Source organism: Perissodus microlepis, chromosome 8, assembly GCF_051167445.1.
Source record: "Perissodus microlepis isolate ML-2025 ecotype Zambia chromosome 8, ASM5116744v1, whole genome shotgun sequence".
Classification (NCBI taxonomy): domain Eukaryota; kingdom Metazoa; phylum Chordata; class Actinopteri; order Cichliformes; family Cichlidae; genus Perissodus; species Perissodus microlepis.
In genome coordinates, this window is record NC_140468.1 from 21467004 (window position 1) to 21484501 (window position 17498).

The 17498-nt window shown below is 40.2% G+C and overlaps 1 protein-coding gene across 1 annotated transcript in view; it reads left to right on the forward strand.

Annotated features, from left to right (window-relative positions):
- Positions 1–17063, forward strand: part of antxr1c (ANTXR cell adhesion molecule 1c) — a 38127-nt gene extending 21064 nt beyond the window's left edge. The window contains exons 12-18 of the mRNA XM_084938193.1: positions 3109–3187; positions 5214–5309; positions 5407–5445; positions 5558–5656; positions 5763–5930; positions 7096–7176; positions 13729–17063. Coding sequence (XP_084794319.1) covers positions 3109–3187; positions 5214–5309; positions 5407–5445; positions 5558–5656; positions 5763–5930; positions 7096–7176; positions 13729–13992 — 826 coding nt within the window. The 3' untranslated portion in view covers positions 13993–17063. The remainder of the gene's footprint in view (positions 1–3108; positions 3188–5213; positions 5310–5406; positions 5446–5557; positions 5657–5762; positions 5931–7095; positions 7177–13728) is intronic.
- Positions 17064–17498: the final 435 nt, after the last annotated feature.

Genomic DNA, 17498 nt, shown 5'->3' on the forward strand with positions numbered 1-17498 from the left:
TACGTCTTAGTTCTATCGTAAATTAGAACAGAGCAGTGAAAACTAAAGCAAATTCTTGGTAGACACAGATAGAAAGTACTGCCTCAAGAAGAAAAACGTAATAAAAGCTAACACTGTTCCACATCTGCATGTAAATTGATACCACGTCAATAGTTTGTTTAAAATTTGCTCTGAAGTGTCCAAAAATGAATCAGTTCTGGTATAATGACTTTCAAATTATTGTAGTCCAAGTTTAGATGAGATTCAAATCAGGGATCTGTGCTTGTTGAGGTTCATGAAGCTGATTAACAGTACAATAGAAAAAATGAGCTGCATTTTAAAGTTCAGGATCACAGGGCATTAAAAAGAAGTGTTTCTGTCAGTGTTCAAAGGGGCAATGAAGGGCTCTGAAAACTAAGACAACTGAGGTTGGCCTGCTCGAACTTTGACCACATGACGGTCACACAAGTTTTCGGTGTAACCCAAGAAGGGGCCAGAATTGCTTCTCATCAGCTAGCTGTGTTCTCCTTTTAGAGCCCAACTATGCTCCAACATCAACAATCCACAAACCTCTCTAACCTAAGTCTTTATGGGAAGAAAAGTACACTGGGCCACAGAATACAAGGTTGAGTGGATGGTGGTAAAGACTTTAAACACACAAAGTAGGCAGGCGAGACCTTGTCAGCTAATACCAGAGGTTCTCTTCTCACGCTTTCTTTCTTGACTTTTTTAGGGTACTTCTTGTATTTCTATAATTGTTTACAAATTCCTTTATTTAACACAAGAGGTAATATTTGTGCTGGCTGTGGTACGGTAGCAGAGAGAAGTTGATTTGCGTCCTTGGAGAAAGATTTAGGAAACCTGGAGTGATGGCTCCGATGCTGAAACTTCAGTCGAAGGTGGAAGGACTGTAAAGCAGATGTGGTGGCATTACATCCCCACAACTTCCCACTGATTAGATTCATTTGGATCTTTGTTTGTTGTTCTGATCTGATCTTAGCACTTGTAAACTTTCAAGTTCTTTCAAATCTAAACACTTCAGCTCCAGACTCTCTCTTTTACTCCACTTCTGCAGCTTTTAGTGCCAGGCTGGCTCTTTTTGACCTATTTGCTAGTTTCTGTGAAACCTCACCACAGCTCCTGCCTGCCCATCTGTTTATTTTTCTCTCTCTTTTCTGTCTTTGATCATTACCTCCTTATTTGATCCCATCATCACTCCTCTGCGCTGTCTGCTTCTGCAGCCTCGGCTGATCAAAGCTATGTAGCGCCTACCCTGGCCTTGCCATGTGTGTTTATGTATGATTCTCAGCAGAGTGTAAAAACTTAGTGAGGTTTTGAAACTCTTCTGAAACTCAGACTAATAAAGTAGGTTCTTGACCAATTAATCAGTGTATCGTTTCTATACTGCATATTTTGTGGGCATCTAAAAGTGTGAGTGGGTGTTTATCTCTCCTGTCTGTTTCACTTCCTTACTTAACAGCTGTCTATTACAGTAGCCTACATTTCCTCCCCAAGTTTTCTCTAGCTTTTTATTCTTGTAATAGTTTCCTTTTATGAGACACTACATTATACTACAGACCACTATGATTAGTGATGGTCATTAGCCTTTTGCTCCCATTGGCATTTTTTGCTGCAGTAAACTTGATGACATGGCTCCATATCAAAAGGACTTAATCTCTATTTAGCCCTTAACAGATGCGCTAGTTAGCATTAGGATTTGGCGCTATATAAATGACATTTTTATTGGTTTTATTGGTAATATGAAAACTAAAATGCCATCAGTCAGCCACTGAGATCAGCTAGGATGCATACGTGGACTGATGCTATTAATACCACACTCTGTCTACAGATGTCCAGACCTGAACTAAGGAGACGGAGTCGGCATCCATGCAGAAGTGATCAAACGCATGCTCGGGTCTAGGCTATCTTTAGGTTTCGATCCACTCGTGTCCAGATGTCTGTCGTCAGCACGATCCGTATGATGTTGATCATGAACTTCACCCACTAACCCAGCTCACCTCTCTGTCCGCACCCACCTTCTTTCCATCTGTCAGACCTCTTTCACATCCAGGCATGCCTTTCATCCATGTTTTTATGAAGTGAATAACAACAGGCTTTGGAGAGGTCTCTGGGGGTCACTTGAATTGTTTTTCACCTCTCAAAGGGAGAAGGGATTCAGGCCTTCAGGAAAACCTACATGGTTTCCACTGGAATACAGACACAAATCTGTACTCTGTACTCTTTTTGGCAAGTTTATACATTTTTGAATTGAGAAAAATATTTACTTGAGATCTGTTGAACAAATTATTTTGTAGTTCCAAGTAGATATGATGAACTGCCTTTAAAGAGGAGAAGTGGTTGTTGTTGTTATTCCTCGTGATGCTTTTAGCATGTTGTCATTTCTTGGAAAAAAAAAAAAAAAACACACAACCTGTCCAGAACCATAAAAAAATAGCCCGAACTAGCAGGTTGTGTTTTCAGTTCTTCCCTGGATTGGCTGCCGTGCTTGCTGTGTTGCACAATCAGTCACATGAAAACACTCTAAACTTTCTGTCTTTGTTTATTAACCGTTGCTGATTCTTTTCTTTTTTTTTTTTTTAAAAAAAAGGTTTGGTTTATTTGGAGTCAGATTGCACAATTTGCGAGTGATACGGGGCTTGTAAACAAGAGTCACACGACTCAGCGCATACCTCATCTATTAGGAAGAGTTTTTAATAACATTTCCTCCTGCTGGGTTGAGATTTTCGCAGCTGGAAACAGTCAAAAGCAACCTCTTTCGAGTTACTGCAGAAAAGAAATTGCTCAGATTTCAGTTTTCTCCTAAGCTAAAAATCTGTCACTTTCAGCTCATAATCCTCCGCTCTTGTGGTCGTTCCCTGTTGGTTCAGATTTCGTTCTCACATGTAACAAACCACCTCACCTTTCGTAGACAGTTCGGTGACGTTATTTGGCACGAACCCAAGTTTAAATGACATCATTCCCATCAAACAAAGTCGAGCTTGAGCTGGAAAAACTTCAGACAGACTAAATAAACCGATCTAAATTCGCTTGGCGTGGATTGCAATGTTATACCCAAACACTGATCTACTCTCCTTTCCTTCATCCGTGTGCGTGTGTGTGTTGTTTCAGGGTGATTTATCTCCAAGTGAGCATGAACGACGGTCTGTCCTTCATCAGCAGCAACGTTCACATCACCACCACAGAGTGTGTAAGTGGAAGCTTCATGTATCCACGCAGGGACACTGCAAAGATTTTAATTGTGACAAAATAGAAAGAAAAAACGTTTTTGCAGTTTGTACTCTTCTTCTGCTTCTTCTTCTGCTTTCTCCAACATTTCTCTCTTTTCTTAGTTGTCTCGCTTTCTCCACTCTCAGTTTTGTTTTTCTCCTTTTTTTTTTTGGTAGCCAAACCACAGAGGTTGGTAGCAGTGAGCCACCCAACAAAGACCTTATGAACCTCCGTGTGTCGGGCACAAAAAAAGGTTAAAGAAGCTGCTTGGTGACCTTGGAGTTCCCGGTTTAATATTTTAGTTTTGTGGGTGAAACATCTGTGACAGATGCACTCTTGGTACTGCTATTTAGAGGTGGTGCATGTGTGAAACGGAGCAGCATTTCAGTCCATGAAAACAAGTTAACGAATGCAATTTAAAGCAGTTTAACTAAATGAAGTTGGTATGTTGGAACATATTAAATAGGCCCAAAAAACAAAAAGATATGCAGTCTTTGAAGCTGCACCGCCTCCATTCATGCAGCATCATATCCACGAAGACGCTGCAAATTTAAACAACTATGTTGTGGTTCACGATAAAGAGACCTCAATTAGACATACCATTGCAATTAGCTGCCTCATGGCACTAAACTAAAACATATAGACTGAAGTCACACCAGGCTCGAGAAGGCACGGAAAGTTGTCAGCTGGAGATTGGAGGGCCTGGTGCAATAAACAACATGCAAGTTGGAGTCTCTGAATCAAAGCTGAAAGCAAAAGCCACAAACCCACTGACCCCCTGCATCCTTTCCCCAGAATCTGTCAAAGTGTCACACTGAGGGGTTTCAGCCTTTGTACTTAGCCCACAAAAGACACCCATATTGCATGGGAGAAAACGCACACTTCACATGTGAAAAAGCAGCAAAATGCAGATGTGGCCACTATTAAAATTTTCAGCATTGTTTGCTAGCAGTAACCCTGCCCCATCACCCCCACCCCACCATCTATTGTTTTAACTTTTCTGCAAATTAAGTTGTTGTCACAGGAAATCATAATCTGGGTGATTTTTAATAAATAATCATTTGGCTCCGCTGACGTGCTTTCTGCAGCGGGCCCCACTGCTGAGTTCAGATAAATCCTCCACAGCTTTGCCACAAGATAGATAGATAGGGGAAAGTCTAACCACATGTGATCCTCATCTGTGGTCTCTAATGAGAACCATGTTTGGCCAGCGGACGTCTGCCTAGCTTAAAGCGAGAAATGTCAACATAAGGATTCATTCAGGGATGGCAAAAGCTCACATTAACCACTGTCCTCGAGAAAGGAAAACATGAATATTGGAGCCTATATGCTTTTACTATTTTCCTTCAAATCAGTCATACCACAGCTATGATTAATCTGTTGTCGCTACTGCTATTAGTGCTGAAAATACTGTACTACTTCTTCTTGTCAGCACTACCACTGTGGATAATACGAGCATTCAGTCACTACATCTGGTTCTACCACTACTCCTGTCACAGTTGCTGTTGCTGGTACTAATATTAGTTATAGTTGAAAACAAAAAAACAAAAACCTTCCCACTAGTACCAAAAGTGGAAACACTTATTCTTATTATTTCTGTTTTTATTATATATGTGTTGTCTATCTCACTATACAACAATTAAATCGAGTACAAAGTCAAGATTTCTATGCGCATACATGGAAGGCTAGCACCTTATGCATGAGTGAAGAAGGGCAGCGAGGTCCCAGATCAGAGCTATGGATGTATACATGCCACAAATTTGGTAGTTGAGGTACTTGTAAAATAATTTACAAGTATCTTAAAATTGTCAGCGTTACTTTCCCTTTTTACTTGTACTACTACTTTTATCAGGTGTTGTGCCAGTTGCCATCTTCCTTCTATCTCCTGGAGATACGGCGCCTGCATGTTTTTGTTAGCTAGCATCTATGTCCAGCCTGTGAAACATGATGTGCACGGTGCACTTGTCGTAATGTTCTAGCGTCGTGTGTTTGTGTCTGCCCTCCAGTTCGATGGCACCATTCTCCTGATCACCTTGCTGGCGTTGTTCCTCCTCCTTGCTCTGCTCTTCCTGTGGTGGTTCTGGCCGCTCTGCTGCACTGTGGTAAGAAACACCGACTAGTTTCACAAATAATAAACACTTGCATTGATGTTATGGATGAGCTTTTTAAAATCATGGCATGTCTGTTATTTGTCTAAAGGTGATCAAAGAGCCTCCTCCTCCACCTCCTCCTGAGCCTGTGAGTCAAAACACATGCACATAAATACAGCCTAACTAAGTAATACCCCAAGACTTTCCTGCACCTTTATTTCATCTGTGAAAGACAAACTCTTTTGTGTACCGGTGTTTAGGAGTCAGATGACGACGACGGTCTTCCCAAAAAGAAGTGGCCCACTGTGGATGCCTCATATTATGGAGGAAGAGGAATTGGGGGAATCAAGAGGATGGAGGTGTCAAAACGATGCATTTACGCTGCTGAAATAAAGTCACGATTAAATCTGTAGACAACAGATTACAGTGACCTTTTCTGTTTTTGTATGGTCTACCGTCTTGTAGGTGCGCTGGGGAGGGAAGGGTTCAACTGAGGAGGGGGCTAAGCTGGAAAAGCCAAAGAACGCTGTGGTGAAAATGCCAGAGCAGGAGTACGAACCCTATGAGCCAAAACCTAAGAAACCTCAGAACAAGAAGCCACCTCAGAGCCGGAAGTGGTACACGCCCATCCGGGTAAACACAGCTTCACAGAATCAGCACACAATGGGACACTGTAATGTAAAATATATCCACACACTCTGTTATCCCGTATAGACGCTCGTACTGCTTGCATTTAGTTCAGGAATTCACGCTCACCACTCTTACATAAAAACCCTCCTTTTTTAGAAAGTCAAAAATGTGCTTTGTTTACACTCAGACCACTTTGCATTTTTGAGTTTTCACCCACCGACTTTTTTTAAAGGCATGAGGGCAGCAGAAGTTTCCCAGCACACAGCACACATGTATATACATGCTATATACATGTAATTAGTTGATAGTGCCATAGCACCAACACATGCCCATAGTGAGACTGCCAGCACAGCATAAATATTACTCCTAAAATAAAACCACTCTGTGTGACGCTTTTCATACAGTAAGCGTACTGTTATCTGTACACACTGCTGCATTCATAATTCATTCACAGCAGCCTAACAGCATGTACAGAAGGTGAATGTGAACACTGAACTGTGGGGTAAATACTGTAAATTGATCACTGAATGTGGAAATTGGGCTGTGGCTGGCCCCATCTTTCTAAAACTTTTTGATGTGTGAGTGCACTTCTGTTTAGGATCCATGCCACCACTGCTTATTTGTCCAAGCAAATGCAACATCTTTTAGCATTTTTTTATTCGGTTAATCCAGAAGATTTTATCTCAAAACATTTGCCCTTCAGCTCTGTCAAATGTTAAATACTGTCTACAATAAAATACACGCTGGATTCCTACAGTTGTTTTAGCTGGGATCAGCTCTTTCCTGTCTCTGAGAAGTAAGCCCACGCTCTGATTCTTGGCAGATCGTGTGTTTTATCATGCTTTATTAATTGCTTTATGTTGCTAAAGGTTAAAGCGTTCATGACCGGAGTTAACTAAAATATATCCAGCAGTCTTTGTGACTAATCAGTGATTCAGCAGCTTTATCCAGAGGGGAAGGAACTAATCAGTCAAATCAGCTGCCGTGGTGTTTGTTTGGGATTAAAACCTGGTCTCGGCCTTGAAAAAGAACCACAGACCAAATGTTTGCTGATATAGAAAAGTCAGTATGAGCAGTCTTTTATTAGGTGATAGATTGCAGTGTGGAGAAGTGTGCAATTCACATCTGGCCAGCTGTTTAACTTCTCGCTCCTCTCCTTCTTTTTCAGGGGAAACTGGACGCCATCTGGGCTCTGTTCCGCCGTGGGTATGACCAGGTCTCTCTAATGAGACCCCAGCCCGGTGATCATGTAAGTATCTCTGTTTCATCAGATGTCTAAGAATTCATCTGCAAGGTCATCCCTCCTTCACTGCATTCTCTCCATCTTAAATTATATGTCATGTTTTTATATGTTCGTTTCATATATGCCCTCTTGTTGAATTTTTTTTTCACTGGACAGCGAGAATTCAAAAGTAAAAAAGATTTATTTTTCATCCAATAGTAATACGAGTGGCACATAAATCAAGGGAGTTTTTCAGGAATAATGAACCCCTGATTTCAAAGCCTTGGTTTTCAAGCGTCTCAATTCAAAACTATAAATCAACTGAAACACTTGCTGATAGATTTAATCATCACTAGTTACCAAGGCAACTAAACACACATGCAAAGCCAGAGGTGGAAGAGCAACACCCTAACACAGAGAGCAGGCGTCAATGACAACAGCTACACTGTTCATTAAGTCACATTCCGCATAAAAGGAGGAGCTATAGTCAAGTTGGGTTGCAAAGTTGCTTGCAGATCAGTGGGCAGTCAGAAGTAGCCTAGTTTAGCAGTGCTCATGTGAAGTTTGCCTGTTAAATTTGTATTTTATCACCCCCACCCGGTCATGGCAGATGGCTGCCCCTCCCTGAGCATCATTCTGCTGGAAGTTTCTTCCTGTTAAAAAGGAGTTTTTCCTTCCCACTGTTGCCAAGTACTTGCTCACTGGGGTCATTTAATTGTTGGATTTTCTCTCTGTTATTGTAGAGTCTTTATCTTACAATATGAAGCACCTTGAAGCAATTGTTGTTGTCTTGTTATTTGGTACTATATAAAGAAACTGGAATTGATTGTTGCAAAATTATGACATCACAACATTGTGACTGGTCAGCTGCAATAAAAGTGCATCAATTAGTAGGAACGAATCTAACTCACTAATAATGGATGTATCCATTTACTTGCACAGTTTTGACCAAGTGCATATTGAGTGTCTAAGATGAGCGGTGATCCACTATAGGCTGAGAAGTGGTGCAGTTTTAAAAGTGTCCAGCTCATCTGTGCTGTTTGCTCACCCTGCCCTCCCTTCCACCATCTGGGAGCGCACTTCATTCACTCCTGGTGTGGCTGTGCTGGCTGACACCTCAGCTAGCCCATTCCATGCTGTTGAGCTAGCCTCGATCTCACACCTGCTTCACATTATACGCCATAAATCGGATGTTAAGCCGAACCGCAGCTCACATCCTTGTAGCTCAACAGGAGAGTTTTGTGATGTGTTCGTGCGCGTAAGCTGGTAAAAAGTCTCTCTTCTTCAGCGCAGATAAGCCACATGGTTTAGTTTTAACGCCTGAGGCCTTTCTATCAAAAAGCCTTAGATAAGAGTTTGGGCTGAATGTTGGGAGAGGAAGCTCTCTAGGGATGCTTTAAATCCCTCCGACAATCTTAGCAAAGACCGTTTTAATGTTTAAATGTGTTGCATATTATTTTCATCTCTGTTGGTCTTAAAGGCCACTTTGTAATTCAATGATAGATCATAACTGTGTTGCACTACCCTCAAATTCTCTATGGTTTGACTCAAAGCCATTTTGGTGACATATACAGTTGTTAGCATTTCCTTTTTCCCCTCCCTTGATTCTTCTCCACCTTTTTCCTTTTGCCAGTTGTTTCCTCCCTGTTTCTTTTCTTTCCTCTCCATAGCTGACTCTCCTGCTGATCGGGACCCATCCAAAGCACTAGTTAAAATCCAGCCTTATTAGCGGAAAATTTCCAGTGATCTTCTTTAGCAGGAATTCCACATTTAAGACTGTTTTCTGGGCACAACGAACATGTACAGCGATAGAATTTGCAGCCACATAAACATTCAGATTCCCCAAGACCTAAAAAAGTCACCCTCAGCTTAGAATTCCATCTTCACCAAAGACAACCTGGCACACAGATAAAAAGAGATTTCCTTAATGACAAATTTCTCTTACTCAGAAAAGCTTTTTTAATGATGATTGCTCGGGCAAGCTCAACATGACGCAATGCGTATTTTGTCGAAGAAATCCTCTCTTTCCAACGATGTCGCCTCCACCAGTCATTTGTGGTTTGTAACAAAAGAAGCAGGCCTACAGGCCAGCGTGCCGGCTCGTTTCCAGGCAGAATAATATGTTTTTATTAAAGAGGAAACAGCAGAAACAAGAGTCAGACACCTCATTCCCTTTTATGTTACCTGAAAAGCTGGTGGTTTTCAATTTCATCCTGAGGTTTTCAGATCTACAGTCTCACACTGCAAAGCTGGCACACATTCAAATCCATAAGAAAACTCTCTAAATGAGTTCCATCTGCATTCCCGCATGCATGTTTCTTTATGCTAATTGCAACAGCATGACTGTCACCCTGGGGACTGACTTCGGCTGCAGTCCTGTAACAGTGAACTCATTTTTTTGTGGTTATGCAACTTCCTGTTTTTTTTTTTTTATGATGATAAAAAACCCAAAATATTTTAATGATCAAGCAGTACACAAGCTGTTTCCTATTTGTTGTCAGAAAACTCACAGTTTGCTTGGTTTGCTCATTGGTTTATTTTCTGTCATTAAGACACAAAGTCTAAACCTGTACGCTGTAGACTGCACAGACAGATGTTTACAGTCCTCACACAGCAGTGGACCAGTCAAAAACTCTCTGACCAAGAAAGAACTATTTATTATATCAAAACAAATAAGAAAGCAAATGTGTATGTCTGTTGTTTTTTTTTATCCAAAAGTATCTGATTGACAGTTAATTTGGTAACGAAATGATTGTGATCACTCTACTAGAAACACTGGTATTATCAGACACCCACGCAGTTGCTCAGTAGGATCAGATACAGTCTCAATCTTTTTTGGCTGTTCCATCTTCTTTTCACTGATAACACGATTATATAAAAAATATAGAACTAAAACTTTCCCTTGCTAAAACAAAAGTCAGAGGACATTCAGTGATGATCAAGTATGGCGATTCAGTTCAATTCAATTTTATTTATACAGCACAAAATCAGAACAAGAGTCGCCTTAAAGCGCTTTATATTGTAAATTAAACCCTACAATAATACATACAGAGAAAAAAAATCAACAATCATATGACCCCCTATGAGCAAGCACTTTAGTGACAGTGGAAAGGAAAAACCTCCAGCAGAACCAGGCTCAGGGAGGGGCGGCTATCGGCCACGACTGAATGAGATAACAACACCAAACATGATTGTGCTTTTTTAATATAGGATGATGGATTCATGGTAATGAATGCAAAAGACTTGGATTGACTGACTTGACTAAAATTAGGTCATTTGGTGAGGAACAACCTTCTGCCAAAAAAATACCCAAACCAGCATCTGTTCTGTTAGTGGGACAGCTGGTCCTGAAAGAAGATGCCATTTAAATTAGCAAGTGGGTGATACCAGAGCCACATTTGTGATTCAGATGAGCTGTCCAGGGTTAAAGAGAGGAAGTGTGTTTGTGCTCCTGAGCTTCAGGTAAATTTACTTAAGGATCCTGTAGTGCTTAAAAATATGTAGTGTTCTATAGAGCAATGACTACACTTACTGTTTCTCGCTCAGCAATGAACCTACTAACATCTCTGCTTCTTTAAATTGTTCATCAAAGGAATGTTTGAGGAATTTTTGGTTTCAGCCAGAGACAGCAGCATAGCTAAATCTCCAGCGTGACAATAAATCACTCTGTTTTTAAGCATTTTATTCAGCTGGTATTTGGTTTTTTTTTTCAACTATAACAGACATTTATGTTTGTTGAATAATCAGAAATAACACAAATATGACTTGCTGTCGAATGCAGTAGCATTGACTCTTTGCCATATGTGAGTTTTCATCCCTAAAGGCCTGTTTCTAACCGTGGAAAAATACTGCAGCAGCAGTGTGTGAGAATGTGTGTGTGTGTACTTGAAGAGTTACAGTAAAAGTTTCTAAACTGGAGAACGGAGTTGGTGACACACATTATGCGAATGTGTGTCACCAAACCGCATCCATTACACTGACGTCAGAGTGTACAGTATGAAGCAGAGCTAGTCCACACTGCCTCCCCTCTTTGTCTTTCACTGACATAAACACGGAGCTCTACAGGGAGCCATTTAGCTGGCTGAAGGACACAAGGTAATGCCTTTGGCAGATGTCTGCCAGGCCCGTCTTCAGAAGCCAACTGAACAAAACTCTCTCTCACACACACACACATACATTTTGCGTTGTCCTAGACAATTTAATGACCTTGGTAAGACTGTAGACAGTGGTGGAGGTCAGTGAAAAAGACCAAGCGAGTGTGGCTTTCTTTAATCCAGGAAAATGTTGAGAGGTTCAAAGATGGATTAAGGATGAAGAAATTGAAACAAAATTCACATACAATTAATGTCAACATTTCTTAGTTAAATACTTATCTCAGCCCCCCACAGTGTAATTAGTTTAATGATTTTTGTTATTCTTCAAACACCTTTTTTGAAAAGGTTTTCGAGGCTTCTTGAAAGACGCTCTTCTTTGGATGTTGGCTGCGTTCTGTTCTCTGTTAAGATGATGCCAGATTGCTTCATTGAGGTGTGGGCTCTGGGGAGGCCAATCCACGACTGATAGTTCTTCATTGCGTTTTTTTTTTTGTCTGTCCAGGTGTGCTTTCATTATTGGTGGAGTATTTGAGATCATTGTCATGCTGAAAAATAAATCCACTGCAAATCAAACACTTTCTTGGTATTGCATGGTGGATCAAACCCTAATTGTAGTCTTGACCATGTCTGCACTGAGTTGTTGCAATGAGAGTGGCTGATTAGATATTTGCGAGCTGAACAAGTGCACCTAACAAAGTGGCTGATGAGTGTATGTATGTGTTGCTGAAAAAGACACTGCTTAATCTGCATCATGCTTTTTTTATATATTTACCTTATTTTTAATATCTAAAGTATCCCTTAGCTTTAAGTTACTCTGATGAACGTCAACATCAGTGCCAGGGTGGAGTCTGTTGTAGATCCAGAGATGTTCTTGCTAAATGGAAGAAGACAGGAGAGGTTGGTTGGCTTGAATAAAGGGAAAAACTTAAGAATGGGAAATTCTCTCAGTTCAGTTTGGATTATTCTGTCTTTCATTTCTTCTCTGGCTATTTTTCTCTATCTGTGTCTCACTTTTACTCACTGTCGTGCTTTATCTGCAACACTGTCACATTATATTAACATTAAAGATCAAAATCCATCTTCCCTTGTGCCTAAGGTCTTTTTCATTAGAGTTTTACGAGTGACATCATTTCCCATTCCTTCGTTTTCCACTATGTAAAACCAGGGACCTGCGGCTCAAGTCGCTGATACTGCTTATTAGCAGATTAACATTACTTCATTCCACCCTGACTGCCAACCGCATGCAGCTATGCAGCGGGTAGAGTTTCACTGGTAACAGTGACCTCTGTGAACTCGCTGAAACCAGTGGTTGGTGTAACATTTTATGAGTAACTAAAATGTGATTTCTGTCTAAATAAATTTGTTGCTTTTACGCCCTGATAAGTCAACCTGTTAAAGTATTCCAGCTTCACTGCTAACGTTTACCACCTCTGGCACAGTTCAGCCCCAGCCTCTAACCCTAATCTTCTCTCTCCATATGGACCGTTGGCATTCGGACCTACAGTTCTTGGTACAGAACATTGGACTAGCAGGGATAATTTGGAGTGGGGGCGTAAAAGCGGGGATTTAAGCATAATCTGGAACACCAGCTGGCCACACACACAGACTGGCACACACAAGCATACAAAGAGCAGTGACTGTACCATGACCTGAGCTCGGATGCCTTCTTAGCCCAGATGTAGCCTACTTTAGATTAGACACTTTTTTCCTCCAGTTTTTTTTTAATCTAAATATATATAGATTATGTATTATATATTGCATCAGATGCTTTTTATCAGTAGTATTTTCCATGTTATCGTAAAAAAATACCACTTTTAACAACACATACTCTGTGTCTCAATTCAGATGTTTCATTTAGTACTTTTCCATGTAATACTCTATTAACTTATTTGTGCAATGCTTGAATTTTGGCAAGGTAGTGTGATGACTGGAAATAGGTACAGCAGCATTGGATCACAAATGCCATGCAGCTGCTGCATTTGCTGAACATAAGTAATATTATATTTTTCTATCCTGAAGATGAGAACGTAACATGCATAAACACAGAAAAACCCACCTCACGTACCATCACTGACTGAAAACTACTGCTGTTGCTATGCTACAGTGATCCTACGGATGGAAACTGCTCCAAGATCATATTTACCCTAAATCAACAGCAAAATGACACAGGTCCTTTGTGACCAGTTGCAAAGAAATGACTCTATTTACAAGATTTCTTTGTATCAGACAAAGAGAGCATTTCAAGACGGGCCTTATTACAGCTGGTTAGATATTTCATTGTAAACATTAGCATCGTGGTTGCTAATGCTAGGCGCTGTTAGATATCATTCATCACTGTGACTATCTGTTAATACTTCAGTCTGGACTAAGTTTGGGGTCCAACCAACATGAAAGACCTGAAAACAGGATTATATAATTATTTTATGTTTATTTTAAAAATTATTTTAAAGCTTTTTTAATCCCACTTTTCTTTCTTTTCCTTTAGGGTCGATGCATAAACTTCACAAGAGTGAAAGAGGAGTCAGCGGCAGCCAAGGCCCCACCTCGTACCCCTATCCACACCCCTTCGCCACCACCACCAGACTACCGCCCCATAACTTGCACCACTCCACCATCTACTACTGCCACCAGCCCCCCTGCCAGATCTCCACCATCAGGCCAGGTGCCCCCAGGACCACCGCCATCGCGCACTCCCCCAGGGCTTCCCTGTCCACCGCCATCGCGTCCTCCCCCAAGCCTTCGACCCTAAATCACACAGACAAACTCCTCCCACCTTACCAATGCACCTGCTTTGATATCACATTGATATTACCGTCCTGTTGACTAGTTCTTTCACTTTGAAGGTTGTGGTCCTCACTGCCAAAGGTACTCCTACTATAAGCCAAAGATCAGCAGTATATTGAATGCCAGTTGTTCTGTGTGCCACATCTGGTATGGGATAGCATATCAAGTGAAACTGTTAGCTGACAATTAAACCATTTTAATACAGGATTTCTAACTGAGCTCTGTATGTAGTTTTTTATGTGGCAATCTAAGATTGAACCTCCAAAAAAATAAAAATGTATAGTCACATGAAAAAGTTTTCACAGGCCTCTGTGCAGTTCTGTGAAAAACAAAGTGTAACCCAGGATTGTAGAACCACCATTAGCAGCAATAACATGAAAAGATGGATGGATGGATGTTTATGGCATTGCTTAAGTTCACTTGACTCAGTGACTACAAGCTGTCCAGGTCATTTAACTACAAAACAAGTTGAAATCATCACCCCTCCACCACAGTGCTTGACAGTTGGTATTAGGAAGTTTATGTTTATATGCTTTATATACTCCACTTTGGTTTTATCTGTCCAAAGGACATTGTTCTTCCAGAATACTTGTGATTTGTTCAGATGCAACGTTACAAACCTAAGCCCTGCTGTCGTGCTGTCATGTCAAGCCATACTGGTTCAGTCTTTTTGTTACTTTACCGTCGTGAACTTTAGTACTTAACATATTAACCGAGGCCTGTTGAGTCTGAGATGTAGCTCTTGAGATTTTTGCTGTTTCTCTGAGCATTGCATGGTCTGGCATTAGCGTGACTTTGCTGTGATGATGCGACTTGCTTCTACTTACTTTATGAACTCCAGTAAGGATGTAAGGACTTTTTAACAGAGCTGATTAGAGTCCTGGTAAACCTTTCTTTTTCATATGGCTGTGAAAAAGACTATGTGACTATTTGCTGATAAGCAAAAAAATTGTTTTGCATAGCAGTTCAACTTAATATTCTGTCTCATATAAAGTGAATGGGGCTATTTGGGAAAGTATTTTACTTTGCATTTGTGAAATCAGGGAGGATTGTTGCTGGACAGCAAAGCATGTGGGAACGGAAAAGTCCAAAAAAAAGATTACTGCAATGGATGAAAGTTTTTTGTTGTCTCTATCAACTACTGAGTTAGGCCTTTGTTAAGTTAAAATCAAAGTAACTGTGTTAAGCGCTAGGTAGAATCAATTGGCTTATTTCTCCATTGCTGTGTGACCAATGAAGGGTTTTTAAGAACTGGATTTCCAAGTAATCTTAGCTGATCATATTTTTAATGGTGTTACGTAACTGATAAGAAACATATGTTTTTCTAAATTTCTTCAAAAAGATTTGCAATTTGGTGCTGTTTTGTTACCCAACAACAACGTACCAAAGTAACAAATCCCGACTATATAGTCCAGAGATGATCCAGTTATATAATTTGTGGTCAGGTTTTTGTACCTTTTGTGACAGGGAAGTGTACGGAGGTTATGTGGAAGGTGTGTTTTTACAGTATATGTTTGAGATATGTTTTAAATACTTTGTTGGTTGATATCTTGAGGCTTTGGAATTTGTCCTTAACCGCATTTTCATGTAGTTGATTTTAGGTTACAGCAATTTATGTTTTTTGGTTTGTTTTGATTTTGGGTTTTTTTGTAACTGCGCACATAGACTGCTGGGAAATTACAATGTGTATTTGCTTTTTTTTTTAGCAGTGAAGCTGATGAAATCAATCTTCAAAAATCAGGTTCATGTCTCTCCTCACATTTTTATACACAATGCTGATACTGTACTTTAATACCATTATTATGTGTATTGTATGTCTTCAGTTATATCATCACCGGTCACGTTGCAACTGCAGGGCAGTTCAAAGCGCATCTAATTTATTTTACTCCCCGACAGGAATATAGGAGAGTACTTGAATATTGACAAGGTGTCCAATCACCGAGATGAACACTGTGTGAACAGTTAGGAAACACAACAGATGACCATTTAAAGGTCATTTTAGGCTTACCAGCATTTATCAACCCCTTAGCTACACTAAAAATGAGCATTTTGGTAAATCTGAAAAAGATTTTGTCTACATTAGAAAATCGTTCTAGCTAGCAGATAAAAAGACATTTTTTTAGCCTAGCATTAACTCATCGTAATTGAGATAAAACCTGCCAGAAATTAGCAAAAACATTTAGATTTCTTGGTTTAGGAAAGAGGTTGAAACTGCTGGTATTCCTCCTATATCCGATGCCCTTTCAAGTTTTCTTCTTCATCATCTTTTTTTTTTACAATTACAATTTCAATGTACGTCATTCACTTATGTCCTGTACCGTTGTGTTGCTACATGCATTGGTAACTCCAATTAGCTCATTGTAGTTCATACCTTTGATGTCAACGTGCTAAATCAAACCAGTTGGTTTGTTGTAATGTCCATAAACAAAATGTAACATTAGCAAGACAAACACGTGCTTTGCTAGCAGTTTCTAGCATCATATTTGGCTGCATTGCCTGTTGCTTGGAGGTGTTGTATGGCCCTACAAGGTGTCAGTATATACATCAGGGATGAGGATGAAAATGGAGATTATACCACCAGCCGCCCTGTTTTCTATGGCTCCGTTTGATATCCTGCTATGGATTACTGTTACCTTTTTGTTTTTATGTGCCACTGCAAAAAATAAGATTCTGCCTTAGAAATGTTAATTGTTTTCAGACTCCCAAACATTGTGCTTTATTAACAGCTGGAGCATCAATAAATTACAGATTTTTTTTATGTCTTGCAGACTGGGTATATTTTTTTATATTCTGCTAATTGAGTTCAGCTGTAATAAGAAATAAGAAATGCAGCATACGAGTATAAACAGCAGTACTGAAGCAAATATGAAAGACGTATATAATTTTCTGTTGTTTGATGTGATTTTTTTTTAACAGTATCAATAAAGGTTGACTCCTAAGCTTCTAAAGAAAGTTTCATCTTTGTGGTCTTTGTTAGATTCATATAAATGCCTGTGTTACTGATTTGGACAGTTTCATACTCTCCCAGCTGACTCCCCATATACATTTTGACTTCACTCATAGGCCCAAGATGTATGTACTATTTCCAGTCACTAGTGAAAAATGTTTATTTGCCGATCAGTTGGCATGTGGTCGCTGGCTATTCCTTTTGATTGCTTTGGTCATTTGCAGATGGACGAGTTCACCTGTAGTTTGCGCCTCTCTGTAAACAGAATGTCTGCCACCAAAATAAAAACGAATGCATTACCACTGAAACCAACATGTTGTAAAAGGCACAAGTTCGTTAGAAGGCAAACATTAACTGTTTATTCTTTCTTGCACTTTTCGAACAGTTTCTTTATCATTTGGTCAGCAGTCTGAAAGTGTTTGCAGACAGATCGGCATCTATCATGAGAACTACTGGCAACTATGGCAACCTGTTAGCATCCAAAGCAGTGGCGGAGCGGGGGGGGGGGGGGGCTTACTGGGCTT